The sequence below is a fragment of the Toxorhynchites rutilus genome, chromosome 1, assembly GCF_029784135.1.
Source record: "Toxorhynchites rutilus septentrionalis strain SRP chromosome 1, ASM2978413v1, whole genome shotgun sequence".
Classification (NCBI taxonomy): Eukaryota; Metazoa; Arthropoda; class Insecta; order Diptera; family Culicidae; genus Toxorhynchites; species Toxorhynchites rutilus.
Window position 1 is genome coordinate 124,109,836 of NC_073744.1, and position 21,748 is coordinate 124,131,583.

The following is a 21,748-nucleotide window of genomic DNA, read 5'->3' on the forward strand; positions in this document are numbered from 1 at the left end:
TTGGAAAATGCACTGAAGGGAGCCGAAATATTGCAAGAGAAAGCATTTCGTTAAAGTCGTGGCAGTTTCATGATCAAAACGAAAATGTCTTATTCTGTACTAGTAAACTAGACTTGTTCACGATAACTATGAACTGTATTAGTAAATCCATTTTTTTAAATATTCTACGACACTTCTCAGCCGTCGATTAACTCACAAACATTTCATTTATTGGAAATTATGAATAGACTTCGTTGAATTTCATTGTTGAAGCTAACTTAATATGTTAGGCACTCCAGCTAAAGTACTATTAGACAATTTGATTACTAGTCTACATTTGGAATTTTTATGAAATGGAATGGAAAAAACCACAATTACTGGAAAATCAGAAAATATCAGGGATTTTTTTTTTGTAGAAGTACTAAGAGTTTTATAGTAAAAGGTAATTTTAAAGAGTCGATTAGAAGATCAATCAATGAACAGATTGGACCCATGAACGTGCGCTTAGTAAGAAAACGTGAATGTTTAAAGGTATTGATAACAAAAAATAAATTTTGGGCGGGACGAAATTTGCCGGGTCAGCTAGTATTTAATAAAAATCAGTGCTTTCGAACCGATACAGTAGGTGCGCAGAAACTTCTATTTTGATTTCACGAATGACGAAGAGTAAACAAAGGCACGGATTGCGTAAAGGCATTACAATATTCTGGTTATGACTATCAGAAGGTGGGTTAAAAGGTACTGTTTACTGAAAACATATATCGCGTCAATCAATCATTCCTATTGAAAGTTATAGCTTCCGTTTCAACCTACCCCGTGTATCAACTTGCCCCAATGTACCTTATTTATAACGACAAAAACTTTCCAGTAATATTAGTCTAACTAATTATTACTCTCAGTGTGGCGATCAATCGATTAACGGATTATTTTGAGCTTGAGCTTGAGTTTGGGTAGACTGTACATTTCGTAGTTGCTCTCCGTGATTGACCTGAACCTGCAATATTGCACAAAGAACACACTGGATGACGCTTGGGATCGATTAACCAATCATTTTGAGTCGATTAATCGTTTCGAATAACGAACAGCTGAAAAATATTCGATTAGTTGCTGAACGATTAATTTCTAAAATCGGACATCACTAAGTGTGGCATGACGTGAACTGAGAGCGCATTACGAGAGAAAGAAGAAACAAACATCCGTTGAGTGTTGGGGGCATGCAGCGATTTAAAGAGTCTCTAGTACCTGACTTTGTAGGATTTCAATGACTAGTGGTCGGTACGAGTCGTTGAACACTTGAAGAGAGATGTAAACACACACGCACGAGAAAGTTTGTATTTTTTTTCTTTCTTTCGCTCTCATTCTGCTCACATTGGTATCTCTTTTTCACCGCACGCTGAACTTGGCTAACAACCGCGCGCATGTGGGTATTTAGACCCGCATATTAATTGAAGCAACTAATATGAACCGAATATGAAAGTGTATTTTTGGACATCAAACTGATTTTTGTTTCTTCTTTCTCTCCTTCTCTCTTTTCCGCTCTCTCACTTCCTCTCGGGACAGTCTGTCGACCTCGGATCACCACCGGCGTCAGCAGCAGCAGCAGCGCAACAACAGTACGGATCACAGAGAGCCGCTAGTTGCGAGTTGCGCATACATCAATCGACGCTTCAGTCGAACGCCGCGATCGCATCCGGACGGACGCGTACTGTGTGGTACAGAGTGGTTCTCGCTAGTGCCCTAGGGTAACCTTCACGATGGCAGCTAGCAATAGCGGAACGGTTTCGATGTCGGCATCGTCGGCCAGTCTGGCACCACAGGCAGCGCCAACGAACACCCCGTGGCCCAATAGCAAAGACGATTACGAACTGCGCGAAGTGATAGGCGTCGGGGCGACTGCTGTCGTTCACGGTGCATTCTGCATACCACGCAACGAGAAATGTGCCATCAAACGGATCAACCTGGAGAAGTGGAACACTTCGATGGACGAACTGTTGAAGGAGATCCAAGCGATGAGCAGTTGTAACCACGAGAATGTCGTAACGTACCATACGAGTTTTGTTGTGAAAGAAGAACTGTGGCTAGTGTTAAGACTGCTCGAGGGCGGAAGTTTGCTGGACATTATTAAACATCGAATGAAGTCTGTGAACTGTAAACATGGTGTGTTTGATGAGGCCACGATCGCTACCGTCCTGAAGGAGGTACTGAAAGGGCTGGAATACTTCCACAGTAATGGACAGATTCATCGAGATATCAAGGCTGGTAACATCCTGTTGGGGGATGACGGAACTGTGCAAATCGCCGATTTTGGTGTGAGCGCTTGGTTGGCGACGGGTCGCGATTTGTCGCGCCAGAAGGTGCGACATACCTTCGTGGGTACACCGTGCTGGATGGCACCCGAGGTGATGGAACAGGATCATGGGTACGACTTCAAGGCCGATATCTGGTCGTTCGGTATCACGGCGATCGAGATGGCTACCGGAACTGCACCATATCACAAATATCCTCCAATGAAGGTATTGATGCTGACTCTACAAAACGATCCCCCAAGCATCGATACCGGGGCGGATGAAAAGGATCAGTACAAAGCGTATGGGAAAACCTTCCGCAAGATGATAGTCGAATGTCTGCAGAAGGAACCATCGAAACGCCCCACGGCCAGTGAACTATTGAAACACCCTTTCTTCAAGAAGGCCAAGGATCGTAAGTATCTCACCCAAACCCTGCTGGCCACCGGACCATCGATGGCAACGCGGGTTCACAAAGCTGCCAAGCGACAACCGGGCGCTTCCGGTCGTCTGCATCGAACCGTCACCGGTGAGTGGGTTTGGTCCTCCGAGGAGGAGGACAACGGTAAACATTCGTCCGACTCGGAATCCGAGGAGCGACCCATGAATCGTCTCGAGCAAATGGACTCGTCCGCGTCGGAAACGGAAGACGCATCCGAACAGTCGGAAGTGACCATAACTGCCCCAACCGGGTCGGAAGCGACCAACACGGACGTTACCAACGCTCTCGGTGGGCTCTGTATGCAGGATGATCTTCCGCCGATCAACCTTGTCCTGCGGATGCGAAACGCCAACCGCGAGCTGAATGACATCCGGTTCGAGTTTGCGGTTGGCAAGGACTCCGCCGAAGGCATCGCATCGGAACTCGTCGGTGCCGGACTTGTCGACGGACGGGACATCGTTGTGATGGCGGCTAATTTGCAGAAACTGATCGACAGCCGAAGCTCGGTGAAAACGGTTACGTTCCAGCTGAATTCCGGCTTTGGAACCGGCGAGCAACCGGACGAAAAATCACTGATTGGATTCGCGCAGATCTCCATCACGGACTAACTTAAGCGACTAACGGCAGTGTGTGAATGATCGTTTGTTTGTGTGTAGGTGTGTGTGTGTCTGTATCAACGTCCCACATGCGTGCCTGTTACTGTATGTGTGTATGCTAAAATAGTGCGATCGGGAGTAACCAAAACATTCTATTAGCAGTTTTCCCCCTGTGTTTCGATTTCTTACATAGTTTTATACGAAGAAAACAATAAATAGCACGTTATTTAGACTTAGTTACATATATGAATATATATTTGATGGATGAGATAGATATGCATCAGTCTGGATTGCTTTCTAATATATACAGTGACTCAAATTCGTGAAAGCATGAAACATGTTTTCGAAAAATTCTATTTAGATGATATATACTTCATTTAAAAGTTTTTGGAATATTTTACGAACATATTGTTATCTTGGTATGTGTAGATGTAGTGGACAAAAATATCGGGAACAAATGATAAATCGATTTTTTAATGTTTTTTTTGTCAAAAAATCTACGAACATTTTTTGCCAACTAAGTCAGTAGTGAATTTTGTCAACAATGCGAGAAAAGTGAGTGTACCTGTTCGCGACTAACTGAACATCCACACTTGCGAAGCGAGGGGGAATAATTTACCTGGTCAGCTGTTTGCGAACAACATTAACCTCCTCTTCTTGCCGCCAAAAGTGGTCAGGATTGATGCTTCTCCAAAGTAAGTGATGTCCCATTCGACAGAAAATGCAATGATATGGTCCACCAATTGTCCAAAAGTAGCGATCAGGCTTCCAGTGCACGTACCGTTGGCTAAGTGACGCACGAGCAACAATCTCACATACATGGAAGAGCTGTACACATGAGATGCATTTCTCTCTGTATCACGATCTTCCTACATGTCACATCTCACCTACTCATAAAATCTATGCGACATGCGACTATATGGCACAATACAATTTTCAACGAAAAGAGTTTCATGCTATTGGATCGCATGCGACATCTCATGAGACGAAGTACATGAGACTATCTCACGAGATCATCTCATGTACATATTCGTGCATCTGAGCTTGACAGACTTGGTTAATTCAAATCACTATTCTTGTCCGCGGTTTTATGTTTATTAAGTATCGTATATCATATCTTGCTACAAAAACTGCTATTAAACAAAAAATGTGGCATTTCTCAACCTGATACTGCTAGGGATACTGCTCAAAGTCTAAAACATTTAGTGCCAACAAAAGTATAACATTCATGTGTTTGCTGTGATTTCCTATGTTAATGAGACTGACATACGTTTATGTGCAGTATACCTCGTAAAAGATCTTATGATTTTCTAATGTCAGCAAAAAAAACTCCTCAACTTATACAATCTGTAGATATCCACATTCTGTACTAGAAAATGTGTCGGTGTCATTGTTGGAACTTAATCTGGTTCGAACGTAGTAGGCCACACATGTTATGTTGTGAAATTACAATTGTACCCCCCCATAGTTAAGAAAAACAATGCACATTTTATGTTTTAAAACCTTGACCCTGGAAATCAAGAGTAAGAAGTATACTAATATGTACTAGCTAATACTGACAAAATCAAGTTAGCTTCGTTTGATAAATTTTTCAATGCACCGTAAGGTCGCCAACCACCGCTCACGTATTCCCATTCACCGCTCACTCCTCTAAATATTTTTATAAAATTTCTATTAACTTTCTTATCAAAAGCAAATGTTGCTTGAAGATACTGCCGATACTTGTTGTAATATTGCTTTTGAGGTTTCTTATCAGAGTACGTAAACCATCGTATAATCTACCTTCTTCAACAGGTCGGAGGACAGGACAGGACGAATGAACAGAATATTGTTCAGTGTCTCTTCCTTCAGTTGTACTCTGTACTTTGTGGGAATGATAGGCAAAGAACTGAAAGTACGTTCCACGCTGACTTGATTGCACGGCATTGCCAGGATAGTCGAAACTAAGGCAAACAAATTTGGCTTAGAGGCTTTAGTTTTGAACCACCATTCCAAAATTGTCTCTTCATTTCCATCCTTAGTTTGCAGCTTTAGCCTTGGTAGTCGAGACAAGCTATTGAGCTCGTCAATAATTTCAGATTCCTCTGTATTATTGGTAGCATCGTCTAAGGATTGCAAATATGCCTCAAAAGCATCATTTACAACACCACCACGGTGTTGGGATGTTGATGCTACCGGAGTGATTCCGGATAGTTCTCGCAATTTGGACCAAGTTTGTTTCAAGAAATCCTGTTGGAATACATTAAAAGATTAGGAGTCATGTAAGGTGAGCAGAGGTCGAACAGAGTAAAGTGACAGCCGATTTGTCTATTTTGGAAGTATGTAGGGTACGGTGGGGTAATGTGACCACGAGCCTTTTTGCGTATGGTTTTAATAGTCGAATGAACACAAACAACATGCATAACTGAAGTACAGCAAGGCTTCTTCCGATTTTGAGTGAAAATACTCTGGAAGAGCTAGGAAGACCACAAAATTGAACGCTGACGGTCATACTACCCCGTGGCGCGTATTACCCCATGCTACCCTACTTTCGAAAAATAATCAAACGCTGGACTCGACTTCTGGTATTGGGCCTAATTTTATACTTACCAAAGCTATATCTCTCTGTTGGTTAGTTATGAAAGGACTATTCCTGAAGTTGATCCTTTGGTCAACGAAAATTGCTGCAAGGAAAGCTTTGTTGGTCGTTAACATGGGAAGTCTCTTGTCCATGTTTGATAAAAGCGTAGCAGCTAATTCACTTTTCATCGATTTCAACGCAAATGAACATTTTTCCCATATCAAAAAAAGATCTCCAAAGGTCACCTGCGAATGCTGTAGCTTTATTGTAGCCTCAGCTACTGGTTTGAAAACGAGAAGAAACAATTCAACAAAATCCCATTCGTGGGCGCTGATGATGGGATTGTCTTCATGATCGTTCAGCGAAACTATAAACTCTTTCTCCTTTGAAAGTGATTGCACCATAATGTAAGTGCTGTTCCATCTCGTTGGGCAATCGAGTTTCGGTTTGCAATGCTTACTCATAGTAAACATGTTCTTGTATGGTTGCTTGCGTAACTGTTTCACAGAACTACGAATGTCCGATAACGAACCCTGTACAGTTTTCAAGGTATCCGAAACAGCCAACTGAAGGGTGTGCTCTGCACATCTAACGCCTTGCAGAATCCCTTCCACTAACTTAACCCGTGCAGATACGGGAGAACCGTTTTCATCTTCATCAACCGCATCGCTGTCTTCTTCGTCATCATCTTCATTCTCGATGTCACCATCACGTTCTCCTTGCAACGATCTATCGTTACTGTCGTAGTTCAGAATGGCTTCGATATCGTTCATAGCAAGTTCTTGGTGCATTTTCAATCGCTTTACGGTGGCACAAACGTTGCTCGCATTGTCAGTCGTAACGCACAACAAACGTCGAATGTCAATCCAGAATGGATCCAACACTCCTAAGATTTCAGCAGTGAGATTTTCAGCTGTGTGCCTGTCTTTCAGCTCTAAAACATTCAATGTTCGAATCTGTATTACTTTATTCTCCGGGTACTGCACGTTGACGTTGACTCCTAAGAAATCACGATCCATTCGTGTTGCTGTGTCAATTTTTAGGCACACCATTTTGCCATCCATGGATTTCGTTATGAAATCTTTCAGCTGATTTGCAACATTCGATAAGACGTTGTGCATGGACTCTGGATCTAAATGGTTGATTTTCAAACCTGCAGAAAAGGGAATGTAATGTGAGACAAAAAATGGACACACATTCACGATCCAATTGGTAAACTTCAAATGACCAATTTGCAGATTAGAGTGATCTAAAAAATTACTCCCCCCCCTCCACCCTCTTGGGGCGACTTGTTCCACATGCCGCCCTTAAAGTTATCCTTCCCTCCGTCGTATTGAAGTTTGCATGGAAAACCTTATGGGAACACAGAGGAAAGGGGAGGTCATTTTTTAGGTCACCCTAAATAATGCGGATGACTTATACTTACCTTCTTCGAGTGGCCGGGCGATTCTTTGGAATGCCGGATACCGAAATAAGTTTAATGGTAAACCGTTCGCAGTTACTAGTTCTGTCATGGACCACATATACGTGTGCTGAGTCATACGGATCGGAATCTTCGGCACCTTAGTGGGTGGAGGTTGAAAATCGGGAATATCATCCTCTTGACGAAGCTGCAATTCGACCGCGAGTTGTTTGTGCACAAGCCTGTAGTGACGCTGGTAGCTGAATTTTCTCAGGTCCGTTATTTTCTTCCCGCATGTTCTACAGGTCGCTTCCTTCCCCGCATGATTTATTTCGAATAAATCCTCGTCTCTTACGTTATTATTCAAAGACATCCTTTGAAAACTTTGCAAATATGCACGAGATGATAAAATTTCACTGCACAGTAACAACAACAAACAAAGTCTGTCAAAGTGAATTTTGAAAAAGGCATATTTCGTGTGACTGTTGTACCATGATTCAACTACCAATATTGATCGTTCAGTTGGAGGCTGGGATCATATGGGAGAAAATTGCAATGTTGTATGTCGATTTTTCCGATTTTCAATTGAACGAATAATAACAAACAGTGTCTGGTTTATAAAGCGCACATTCTCATTGTTGATAGAAGTAAGATTTAGCTAACTATACGGAATAAGTTTGTGACGCACGAATTGGTATTCATTTGCAGCGCGTTGTGTTCATTTAGAGTCCAGTCAAAAATACAAAGAAGTGTGTGTACATTCTTACGGTGTAAAAAATATGGAATGACTTACGCTCTTTTCAAAAAATTTCATCTTCAGTCAGTCATATCGAAGCTACACAGAGGCGTTGCACTGCTTTGTATTTATCTGTGAGATATCGCATTGAGATGTCGCATTGAGACGTCTCACATGTTTATCTCACCGAAATCTACATGTATTCATTTTGACAGATATGAGACGAGACGGCAAGCTGTGAGACTCATAACAAAAATATGAGCATGCGACATATCGCTCTCACAAAAACAGTGTCTCGTCAATCTAGCTTGTGATGCGCTTGGCGGTCTGAGAGAAATGTGACAACCAGTCTCATAGTTCACTGTCGCATAGGTGTAGGCATGAGATTTCCGGAAGCCTGGTAGCGATATGATCCACCAATTGTCCGAAGTATGTCCAGCAAACCCAAAGTCCTCGGTTGGCCGTACGTTCCACCGGGATAAATTTTCAGACCGCTCCAGTTAGAAAGCAAATGCGTCGAAATAGGCCGTTAGTATTTGATCGATCAAGCTTCGGCTGAACATACGCTTTCAGCGCGGAGCAATTTTTCTCGAGGTGGAACCAAACTGGACACATAGGATGCCCGTGCGAAAGGTAAAACTCTCAGCAATATGTCATGATCTGCCATGTCAGCAGTATTAATGAGCACCTTATTTTCTTCAATCAGGTAGAGAATCAGAGCCCTCATCAACTTCACTCCCAATTCCCCCGTTGGGAAAACAGAGGCTGCTATAACCGTCCTGAGTGACCTTTGAAAATTCTCCCCAAAATCAGCAAAATTAATATCTTCAGTGGCCATTTTCCTCTGTATCAGCTATCTTTACTCTCACTTTAACTGAAATTAAAACTCAACTATGGTATTTTTGAACCTCCAACCACGATGTGCTGATCCAATCAACTGACCTAACAAAGTTAAACTAAAACTGCTCACAAATAACAATGCGAACAATTACAATAATTCTTCGAAGTGAATCTTTGATTTAATCTAAGGCCGACACTGTGTAGGCCGAAAAGCGATTACGCATGCAATTAATGCAGTGTTGGACGTGAGATTAGGCGTTCGGAGGTGTTCCTGTCCAACATTTTGGTCCTTCGAACCGGATCAGGATTGGCAAATATCAGCGAATTCGAATTTGACGTTTCTTGAGCTGCCTGCTGTTGTTGTATTTCTTCAGCAAGCAGTACCACTCAATTTGGTAATTGCCTGCGGTTATCTGGAGCGGATCGATCAGACTCTTATGGCGGGTTTACATTAGGGAGATCTATAGCTATAGATGGATTTATTCACGTGAAAATAGGTGTAAACGGGTGAGAATAAATATGATATACTTATTCGAGGTATATATAACTTGAATAAATTCAGCATATGTAAACGCTTGTGAATTTCTCACTGGTGAGAAATCATTAAAGTTGGATGCAGTTCTACTTCAGGTGAATAAATTCACCGAAAATATGAATATATTCATTATAGAAGTTCACGCTAGTGTAAACGGTTGATGCGATTTCTATAAATCTCATCATATTTCTTCACATGAATATATCACTAGTCTAAACCCACCCTTAGGCTCGCCCTGCAAACAACTCTTTAGATAGTGGAGCTTCTCCACATCAGGCAGGTCCGTTTTGTTATGGATGAGTGACTTAAACAAGTATAAACTGTAACAAGTAAACTGGGCCAGGTATCCAACAGTACCTCTATCAGTTATCGCCTGACCAGTAAAAAACATTTTATCTTTGAGCTAAACGAGCAGCAGCCAGCAGATCCGGAAGCTGCATTAGAGCCTATTAAAGCCAAAGTTATAGTGAAAAGAAACATTATAATAACTCAAACATTGTGTCGCGGGACGCGAAATCAAATAAAAAAAGGAGAGTGGGATCCAAGACACGAAGACAGGAATTGTTAAAGTACTACTCTAATCAGCATTAACATGTACTGTTGATTGCTCGCTGTCTAGATCGGCATTGAAACACTGAACTTATTGAAAATCCAAGTAGTTTCTTAGTGCATTGGAGGTTATATTATGATTTGAAAGCACAACCTCCTCAGTTGAATGTTCGATTGTAATTAATTTTATTTAGCTTACTCTTTCAGCGTGACGGGTGGCGATCAACCCGTAGCATACGCTAAGTCAGCATAAACGAACATCGTACGATCGAGGTACAGTTTCTTGTTGCTTGCGATAGCACAAAAGGCTGAACCTTCGCGTAGCGTCCGATTAGCTGCAGGGCTGTAGCTAGCGGGTGGCATCCACCACATTAGTATCTCTTAGCAAGAATCTCCCAAAAATAAAGCCCCAAAGAACACACAGAACCGTAACAGAAAATCCGAACAGAGTCTCTTGTTTTCTGGTCTGAGCCTTACAACTTCACTTCAATTGACATATCGTCACTCAATATTGAGCCAATCGTCTTTCAATTTCATGCAAACTCATGCAGGCTGAAGATAGACCACCCAGGCTTTACAAATGGCCTTTCACATAGACGGGTTTTTAGTTCAGTTTTCTTCTTCTTCTTCTTCAATGCCAATTCTATGCCAAATAACACGCCTTGAATGCATTCTGAATGGCAAGCTCTAGAATACGCGTGATCACAGTGCAAGTCGGAGGGAATTTCTTTGACGAAAAATACCCCCGACCAGAACGGGAAGACGAACCCGAACACCCGGCATGTTAGTTATGACGCTAACCACTCGGCCACGGGAGCACGTTCAGTTTTCTAAATAAGCCTTTTTTATTGCTAGAGGCAAATGTACTGAAAATTTTTAAAGACTCTACAATTCAAAACATAATGATCATCAAAAATTATTTTGAGAAAGCGTGCAAGTTGAAGAACCAAAATCCAGACGTGTCAAGCAGGTTAAGGAAGGGGAAGAATCCTCGGACGTGCCGTCGCCAGAAAGTGAGACAGGAATCTGAAGAAGAGTGCGAGATTGGGAAAGTATATGAGAATTCTAACACTGGCGGAAGTGTCTTAACGGAGCAGAATTCAAAATTTGGATCAAAATGGGGATCAGTTCGACACAGGAGCCAATTCTAGTCTGATTGGCCCTAGATGCCTGGTGAAGCTTTCTGGTGTGCAAAAGCCACAGCTGCAACCAAGGTCCGAAATCTTCGAAGATGAAAAATGGATATCGACTATCCTCCCGGTCGCTTCGCTTCGACTAGCACTACTTCGGCATTTGCCGTCTACGTAATTTGTATTGACTAGAAAATAAATTGAGAATGACTGATGAACTAGTCCAGTCAGTGATTATTATCACTGACGGGACTAATGAATACAAGTCTGCCTCTTAATTCAACTGACTTCAATCCACATTTATACCCCCCTAGGAACGAAATTGTTACCCGCGTACGAAATCTTAATTTTACGTCCATATGAAGAGGAACGAAAACTTGATTTCTGATGCAAAAAAGTAGTTACACCATTAATGGACGGTTTATTGTCTACCCATCGTGAACTCTCTCGACGAGATTCAACCGAAGCTGGAAAAAACAAAAGTGTTCACCACCGTTGATGCGAAGAAGGGTTTTCGACAACACCAATTTTTGGACGGCTTTCGGTCGCTATTGATGGTCTTCCTTTTGATTTAGTTCCAGCACCAGAAAATTTCCAACTTTTTTTCAGAAGGTAATTTAGAACCTTAAGGGTTTGGACTGTATTGCGGACAACATTCTTGTGTACGTTGTGGGTACCATGGAAGAAGCGCTCCAGTACCACAACGACTGTTTGGAGAAACATAATGACTTAATCGATCGAAACGAAAACTGTGTGAAAGATCGATGAAATTTGAACGATTCATACGAAACACACAAATGCCGCAAGTTTTACAAGTTGATTTGTGAGTTTCCGTGTTCCAAAACAACGGAGTTATCGTATGTACACGCATCAAGGACACCGACAACCACAGAGAAAATTGTACATAAACAGAAAAGAAACTATTATCCGAACAGATCACAAACCTCTCCTGAACGTGTTCCAACAGCCACTTTTGTCGGTCCATCGGCGTCTACAGCATATGATACCTAATCTGCAACGGTACAGTTTATCCCTTGAATTTGTAACCGGCAAGGAAAATATGATCACTGATGCATTCTCACGTGCACCTCTATGAGTTCTCCAGTCCATCTATGAATATGAAAAGCAGAGTGTGTTCAGAAGGTGTTCAACGAAGTCCAAATTGTAAACATAAGTAACTTCCTCAATGTATCAAGTGCGAGACTTGATTGGTGGATCATTATTTGGACTACTTTGAAGTATACCAAATGAAGGATTTCAGTCCAGTATCAATATGAAACATTCACAGGTAATTTGGGGATACTCTAGGCTAAAAATTTTCCTGTCAACATTAGAACTTACTGCAATATTTGTAAAATCACAAAATTAAATTGAACTTGTACAGAATTTTTCGGTTTGTGTTGCAATAATTGTTTATTGAACTCTCGCGTAATTTTTGAAAAGGACCTATCTACATTAATCGATTCTCTTCATCGACATTCTCTTTCGTTAATGACTCGGCGAGAAAAGCATTTCGTGATGTGTTCGTAAATCAAAAGTGTAGAAGGAAACCTCGTTTATCAAACTATGTGGCACAACTGGCGCCAAATCTATCTGCAAGGCCGCGGTTATCGAAAGAGAAAGTCAATTAATAGAATCGATAAATGTAGATAGGTCGTTTCAAAGGTTACGCGAGAATTATTCATCATCAATGACGAAGGGGCAATTTTTCATTCAAATGTATAAAAGATCAATTGGGTTAGCTATTAGGTTGGTTAACAAAAAATTGTGTTTGTCGACTCACACAATTTTCATTGGAAAGAACAAAAAGAAATTAATTGTTCATTTATTCCCTATATTTATGTCCAATAAAATATTCCAAAAGCTGAGGGTTTCAGCCTCAAAATGATGTATATACCTTTATCTAAATGGAATGTTTCGAAGGTTGTTTTTGGCTTTCAAAAGTGTAGTGCAAAGAGATCTGTGGTGTACGAATTCGAGTTTGAGTCGCTGTATGGAACCGCTCGCGAAAAAAAAAATAGTTCGACAACTAGGCAGAAAGCTTTAGCCTTTTCCAACGAACGTGATAACATTCAGACACACGCACACACACTTTTGCACTGTTATGCAAGGTGTTTGGTTGCGCACCGCCAAAAATTGTGTGAAAACATACAAAATTTAGAAAAAAAAACCCAAAAGGTTGAAAATGTTCCGAAAAAGTGAAGGCGTAGCCAAACATTTCTCCGCGTATATCACCTCTTGCGTGCAAACAAAAAGCGAAGCCAAAATTTTAGTGATTCAGCAACGACAGCCGGAAGAAATTTTCGAATGTGCGGTTTAAAAAAAAGTGATCGAATCAGCCGAAAAAAAAGAATGGATAACGGTGGATAATAAATAGATTGAATTTTAGTTGCGTTGTCGAATCCGTCGGTGACCCTAATTAACGAATTAACAAGTGCGCTTAATCGGCATCACAATTTGTATTTTTTTTCATGTTTTCGAACTACGCTCTGCTATTCACCTTACACGGGAAAGCAAAGTCACCGATGGAATTAACAACTAAATGTGTTTTACCTAGAGACGATGAAAAGATCAAAAGTTGAATTGTATTTTAAAGCGTTTAACAAAACCACAGAAAAAGAAGAGTATAATAAAACAAGTAAAAACAACTTTGACTAGAAGCCATTAGTGGTAGACATCAAATCACCCCTCTGTAGAAACAGAAGCTGTATGCGCAGAGAGAGAGAGAAACATAAACAACAAAATAATAAATTGAATCTAGTGGATGAGAGAATTGGCCCTCATTGTGTCTCTATTTTGATCAGTTTCATCAGCCGAAAACTTCCTTTTGACGCCAATGAATTAACATTGCGTTAACCAATATCAGCCAGTGAATAGGTGGCGTGGGGAGGGGTGGATTGCGTGAGACGAGAGTATGATGCTTCTGAACGAGAAAACGAAATGATGCTCTCTGTGTAAACATCGATCGCGGGCGGTCAGGCGCTGGTCTTCACACTCGAGAATAAATTATCTTCAGGTGTGAGTTTTTTGTCCCGGGCATATTGACGTATTTCGGGAAGTTTACGAATATTTACGCTAATCACATATAAGCTACCCAGAACGTGGCGTGGCGGACGTTACGTAGATTGATGACGGGAATTTGAAACGACCGTGGCGCGTGATATGTGCTGATGGATTTCCTCTACGCGAAATTCATGCTAATTTTTCGTGACATTTGACGCGTCGAGAACTTTTACGCATAAATAATGAGGGGTTTCCTGAGTATTGAATAGTTTTCATTACAACTCGTTTCAAAAGATGCTATTTTGTTGGGATTTACGCGGGATTCTTAGGGTCTGGACTATTCCATGCAGGTTTCTTTTGAAAAATCGGAACATTTTTTTCTCGAATGGTGGTGAAGTACAGTAAACATTCACTAACTGGGCGAAAAAAGAAGACCAGTTATCGACATTTGCGTTTTAACTGGTCCGACATGTTCAACATCAAATAAAATCGAGGGGAACTTCAATGAATTGTTTGATTCGCGTTGATCATGAAATTGGATAAACAAAAGGATTCCAATGAAAGTTTCGCATTGAGTGTGACAACAGATATGAAATGCAATTTCAGGAAATTATTTTCCTGTAATTTAATCAATGTTTTTGTCATGCGAAAATAATGTCAATTTTCATAACATTTCGAATTACATTCGAATACCCCTCACAGCAAATCTTCCATTTGAATATGGCGTCGATTGTTTTATGAAATTCTTCTTTTTAACTGGTCCAAGGACCTGTTAACGTTTGCCCAGCCAAAACGCCGACCAATTAAACCAGGACCAGTTAGCGAACGATTACTGTACTAACTCCAGAATAGTGATCAAATCATGAGCCAAATGTACATCGTCATTGGCTTTGCACTCCAAAAATATTTGGGAAATAAATAGGGCTACACCGCAGGAGATGCAGTTAGGGTAATCTTGTTTGGTGATTAGGAACTGCGAGTGAGGTTTGTGTATCCAATACGATGACGGAAGAGGATCCGATGATATTGTTGAATGAGATTGTCAGACTATAGTCAATTGCCTTCCCCCCATGGCAGAGTTATGCCTGCTGAACCACTCCGTATTCCAGGATTCCCCTATGTTAAATTTAATCCAACGAACACCATTCGTTTGGATCTGGGTCATGCGGATAGAATCAAATTGATTGTCCAAAAGAATCCAATCGGAATGTCAAAAGAGATCCAATAGTCAGGAGGGGGAAAATAACTGAATTAAATAAAATGAATGAGCTACGTTTTTTCTTCAAATAATGCTAGCGTTTGATATCATAAAAGCACAACTGACATTTTGGTAGATTCTGAAAGGGCCTGGCCGGGTAGGGTAGTCAAAAGTGCCCCCAAACCAAATCACTCGCTCTATGGAAAATATTGTATAGGGTACTAAATAAAAAGTTTTGACTATGAGGTTCAATAAAGGATATGTGGTAAAAACGTACTTTTCAATTTTCTACACGCCATTCTCGATAGCTTCGAGATAAAAAAAAAATAAAAAGGCATCTTACTATGGTGTATCAAGAAAAATTATTAAAAAAAAGTTCATCAAAAATTTTAGTACCAAAAAAAAATTGAAATATAAAAAAAAATTGGAAGTTTTAGAGATACACTACTACTCTAATTCGTATTTAAATGTGCTTCTACGTCTTTTCTAGATATGTGATTTTTTTTCCAAAATTTCAACAGTGTTGTGTGATACTAAAAATGCATATTTATGAAATTTTGATATTTTTCAGAATTTTGGGACTTAGTATGTTCATATATGATTTCCGATATTGATGTTATTTTTTCAGAAAATTTCGAGAACTGCGCGGCACGAAAATATACAATAATTAAAAAAATTGGAAATGAAAATTCGAGGAAACACTCAAATTACGTCTATTATGGTGTACAACGACAAATGCTAAAAAAAATTATAGAAAATAAAAATTTTAAAATTGAAGTAATTTTTGGTATTTCAAAATTCTGTATTTTTTTTAATTCTTAGATCCATTAAAACATAGTTTTTATTTAAGTGTACCCGTTTTTGATGTGTTTTTTTAGAATATTAGAGGGTTTTGCGGTACAATTTTCAATAATTTGAAATTATGGTGTTATTAAATTAAGTTTTGAGACACAGTACTGCTGTGTTCGTACTTGTTTTTTTATATTCATGATTTTTTCATAATGTATCAAGTATTGAACGTACTACTTTATTGCAATTCTATATTCCACAGCTATAAAAAAAAGTTGGAAAAAGTACAGAAAAACCTGTTTTTGTGCGGTTTTTTTGTGCGATTTTCTGTTCTTGTGCGGTTTTTTTTCTGCGATTTTTTTTGTGCGGTGTATCAAAAGAAGCATATTTGACGAAATTATCGTCCATTTAGTTTTTTTTTCTATGGTTTATATGCATTTCAGTGCGGAAAAAGCATATTTGCGTCGCAATTATCCACATCTGAAATCATTCCCCTCCTCTCATCAAATGCTCTAAGTTTTTCTAAGTTTTTGCATGACATGATATCTAACAGCAACACGTTTCGACATGCAACTAAAAGCACAAAACAGCCACGCGCAACCGAAAAGGCAAAGTGTCCCATCGCAAAGCAGGGAAACAAAAGGAAATTGAACTGTGAATAGGGTGGATTTGAGTTATTTTCTTGAGGGAATCTTTTTTTATGCGGTCCCTATCTACGACACAAAAGTTTTCTTTCAAAATGTGTACCGAACACGATTTTGTAAAGCTGCTGGTGAAGTTTTGCACGATTTTTTATGCGGCTTTTGTATTACATATTTAGTGAACATAGAGTTGTGAAACCAAAACTCGAAACATAGAATATTCCCAATTGTGATAGTAGAGCGGTGAAAATTGTGTGACAATAAACATTTAAAAATATCAAATGTCATATAACACCTAAACACGGATTTTTGTAAAAAAAATTGTAAAAAAAATAATACTTAATTATTTTCCACAATCTGACCAACAAAATCACTGAGAGGGAGTTTCCACTTGAAGTCAGGCCCGGACTGCATGAGCATCTCCCAACCAAGCTTCCGCATCTTTGCCAAAAGAATGAGGAGAAGTAACAGCAGCTTTTTCAATTTTATTTTAAATAATTAAATCAATTATTTTAAAATGTTTTCCTAGTTTTCACCGTCAGCATTTTTTTTATTTCTATGAAATCGAAAAAAAAATGTTCTGAATGAAGATCATCAATATCAATACATATAATAAATACACAAACAAATCAAAATACATATTTAAATATAAACTAAACCTGTAATGGGTCTCAAAATTCTAAAAAAAAACAAAATTTAAAAATATACGTTTGACGTGGGACTACGTCTAACCGCAGTATATGGGGGGTAAAATGAAAACCTAAACACAGATCATGCTGGAAAAAATGAAAGATTCCGAATGCTTATCATCGATAGGGAATATTTCTACGCTTCTATCGCAATTAATGAAATGTTATTTTTCATTAGATAAACAATTGAATAACTGTAAAATATTAAGTGTTATCTAAACGCCCTAACTGCCTCGTTTTGATTGGCCCGATTTACGGTTTCACAGCCATCAAAACTAAACTAAACTAAACTAAAGCCACTAACACAGCCATCAAAACCAAGCAGCCTTGGGGATATCAGCATTACAAACACATGAACGTTGGGGGCATTTTTGTTCCGACTGAGTGTGTTTCCCTAACACAGACTTCTAATCCATGGAGCGTAGGGAAATTGGCATTGCAAATACATGCAGGGCGGGGGTAATTTTGTTCCGACTGAAATATGTTTCCCCAACACAGACTTCAGAACCAAGATCGGCCTTGCAGCAAATTACGAGTACTCTTGTACTCGCTTGCCTTTGTGCAAAGTAGAAAAAGTTTACTTAAGACGGTCTCCTAAACTTAGGAACCTAGGAAAATCGTGCAGACACTAGAGGCGAATGAACTTTCAAGTATAAATCCTCTATAATATAAAAGGTAGAAGTTGAAGTTGTTGATTCATGCAAGCCGGGGGTACTTTTTTGCACTCCGTAAAGTGTTTTCTTAACACGGATTACAAAAGCGGGTACGAACACAACGCTTTGGCTCGGTTATTCAAGATTGCATTGAAGGATATGCCTTCATATCTTCTACTCACTGAATTTCGACGCATACCATTTGATGATTAGGCAAATGTTGATAACCATTTGCTGCGATAACGCCTATTGATTAAACAATATGCGTTCGACGCACATGTCAAAATTGAAACTGAGTGTCTGAAGTTTATCAAATGAAGCAAATTCGCTGTTCGAGAAGTACATAAACTTGCGAGATGCAAACTTCAGAAGGAAACGTTAAATAAAATAATCATTTGATAATTCTTCCGTACACATATTTTGTCCTAGGCATCATACCGAACGTAAAAGAACTGTCATTAAATTTACTTGTAACGAAGAACATAATATATCACAATGCATGAATTGACCTTACATGGCATTATACAATCATTTTATTCACAAAGCAAATATATTGAAGTCAATTGAATTCGGAAATTCGGAATCATTCAATCAAAAATTCAATCAATACAAACAAATGATTGCCACGTCAACATTGCGGTTATGTAATATATATAACCCACCCATTTTTTTGTACCGCGCAACACTGTTGAAATTCTCAAAAAAATCGCACATATCTAGAAAAGGTGCAGAATCAGATTTAAATACGAATTAGAGTAGTAGTGAATCTCTAAGTCCCCCAAATTTTTTTTTTGAATGTTCCAAGTTTTTTTTAGTGCTCAAATTTTTGATGAAATATTTGTTTGATAATATTTCTCGATACACCATTATTAGATGCACTTCCAGTATTTTTTAATTATTATCTCGAAGCTATCGAGAATGGCGTGCAAAATATTGAAAAGTACGTTTTTTACCTAATATCCTTTGATGAACCTCATTTTTATTATTCTGAACACTAGAGTAATATTATTTGAACTTTTTTCTTTCATTAAAACAACTAAAAAATACGAATTACTCAAATTACAACACTTATTCCAATTCTAGCTCGGTCACAAAAGCTAAATAAACAAAGCTCGGGTCACGAAAACGTTCGCCCTATTTATAGAAGAAGCGTTTGACAGCAAGAGAAAAACAGATAGCATGGGGAAAAAATCCAAATTTCGAGCAAAATGCACTTGAAAAATAGACTCGATTGAGTCCGCATGACCCAGGTTTGGATTGAGCAAAAAAAAAACACACGTTGAGTGCCACGGTTTTATAGCGACTCTATGGAAAATTTTAAACGTATTAGGGCCGACGTTTCTTATCGTAGTGGAAGGTATTTTTGTTCGGAAGGGAATGCTTATAAGCTTATATGCTTATATTAGTTACCTTTATTATCATATGTGGCAGTCAACGTGTTAATCGACCTCTATCTTTTCAGCCGATCAAAGTTTTAATTTATTATATCGTTTATAAAAATTCAGTTCAATAGTGATGTATTTCCTTACCATTACCATTTTAATCGTTAATTCCTCTTCCCTCTTTCTATCTTTCTTTCTCTGTAGGTGCGAACCAAAATTTGTGTTATACGTTCTCTCCAAATATTTTTTTCCCGTTTGAATGAGAAATATATGTTTGTTGAACCTGCGCTACAGATATAATTTTAAAGCTTGAAAATTTGATAAAAATTTATGCTTACAAGATTTTTGTGCGTAATTTCCTAAATTTGGATTTGGAGTCCATTTCATCCGATTCCTGTGATACGTATGTGAGTGGACGTGAATTTAAAATGTCTTCAGCTCCCATCAGGGCTCGGCATAGTCATATTCAACTGAGTATAGTAAACGGAAGAAATTCCCATTCGTATTCAATTAGAAATGAGTTTTGGCTTCTTCCAGCAGTTTGTCCGTCAACACGACTCAAAAGTCATTCGGGCGTTTAGTTGCTATCTCACTCTACGACTCGACTATCGCATTTCATTCTTCCCCGTCAAATGGACTTCAATGCATATTGAAGTAACTCCCCCAAAATGAATTCGTTTCTCTCTCATGTATCGCGTATGCATGTATCGATGTTTCAGTTCAACGTGGTTTGACATATACTACAGGTGAGCTTGTTTTTTTTGTATCGTACACGAAAATTACTCACACATATAAAATAGTGTACAGTTTTGTGTTCAGAAACACTGACAAATTTACGAATTTTGTTAATATAAACCCGTTTTTCTGTATGTTTTTTTTTATAAAAGTGAACTCGGAGGCAAACTGAACTAAAATTTTCTTTAGAATTCCTCCCAAACTGCACGCTATTTACTTATACTAACAGGAGGACTTTTATAGCATACCTGACAACTGTCTAAATTCGTTGGTTTGAGTTCACGGTGGATAGACAATAATTCGTCCATTAATGGTGTAACTACTTTTTTGCATCAGAAATCAAGTTTTCGTTTTACTTTTATTTATTTATTTAATGTCAAACGTCTTCGACCTAATGGTTGTACAGACTGCTTATAGGGACTTAATTCTATTCTTATAGATTAACCTACTAATATTAAAATCGAACAGTTCAGATACCTCGTTAAAGACGCGGCAGCAAGCGTCTAATGGATTATTTTGCCCATATATGGTACGGTGATTAGGCATCGCCAGGACTCGATGGTGGCGTAGCTGTCGGGATGGTGCGTGTAGGCTAACGTTTCGAAGTAGATAGCTGCAGTCAATTTTGTCTGTCAATACATCGAAAATAAAAATTCTCTGTAGCATCAATCGTCGGCTTTCCAGGGTTTGCATTCCAATAAGTGCACAGCGCTGTTCATAGGGTGGTAGGTTGGTTGGATCATTCCAGGGCAGGCCACGTAGAGCATACCTTACGAAGCGTTTCTGAACACGTTCGATGCGCTGGATATGTACAGCGTGATATGGGGCCCATACTTGTACTGCGTATTCCAAGACGCTGCGAACAAAAGCACAGTACAACGACTTCAGAGCGTAGACGTCATCGAAATGAGCTGTGTTGCGTCTCAAAAATCCAACCATCGCATTTGCTCTTGAAATTGTGACCGAGACGTGCTCATGGAAACGCAGCTTGCTGTCAAGAAGAACTCCCAGATCTTTGATTCTATTGACTCTCTGCAGTGGCGAGAGATTCAACATGTATCCGTGTACAATAGGGGAGCGAGAGCGCGTAAATGTGATGGCCTTGCATTTTTCAGCGTTTACATGCATTCCATTTTCCTGGCACCAAACCGTTAATCGCTCAATGTCAGCTTGCAGTATGCAGCAGTCTAAATTTGAATGTATTACTCGGTAAATTTTCAAATCATCCGCATATAAAATTTTCTCCGAACATAACCTTTCGCACAGATCGTTAACGAATAATACAAAAATCAGAGGACCAAGAATGCTTCCTTGTGGCACACCAGATGGAATCGTAAATTCGTTGGATCTAGTACCGTGGACCTTGACAAAAGCTTTGCGGGATGATAAGTATGAGGTTAGCAGGTTTATGATCCAGGATGGTAAACCAAGTCGATCCATTTTCAGAATAGCAAGGTCGTGGGGTACTTTGTCAAAAGCTTTGGAGAAATCGACGTAAACAGCATCAACTTGTTGCCGCTTCTCGATTTTGTTGATTAGCATGTGAGTGTATGCCATAAGGTTCGTGGTGGTTGCGCGTTTTTTAACGAAGCCGTGTTGGGACT

General features: G+C 39.4%; 2 protein-coding genes across 2 annotated transcripts in view; both read left to right on the top strand.

The window, feature by feature from the left end:
- LOC129763409 (serine/threonine-protein kinase OSR1) overlaps nucleotides 1-13,827 on the top strand; it is a 36,518-nt gene extending 22,691 nt beyond the window's left edge. The window contains exon 2 of the mRNA XM_055762446.1: nucleotides 1,540-13,827. Coding sequence (XP_055618421.1) covers nucleotides 1,734-3,314 — 1,581 coding nt within the window. The 5' untranslated portion in view covers nucleotides 1,540-1,733 and the 3' untranslated portion in view covers nucleotides 3,315-13,827. The remainder of the gene's footprint in view (nucleotides 1-1,539) is intronic.
- Nucleotides 3,857-21,748, top strand: part of LOC129763410 (E3 ubiquitin-protein ligase RNF181) — a 68,596-nt gene continuing 50,704 nt past the window's right edge. The window contains exon 1 of the mRNA XM_055762448.1: nucleotides 3,857-3,997. Coding sequence (XP_055618423.1) covers nucleotides 3,985-3,997 — 13 coding nt within the window. The 5' untranslated portion in view covers nucleotides 3,857-3,984. The remainder of the gene's footprint in view (nucleotides 3,998-21,748) is intronic.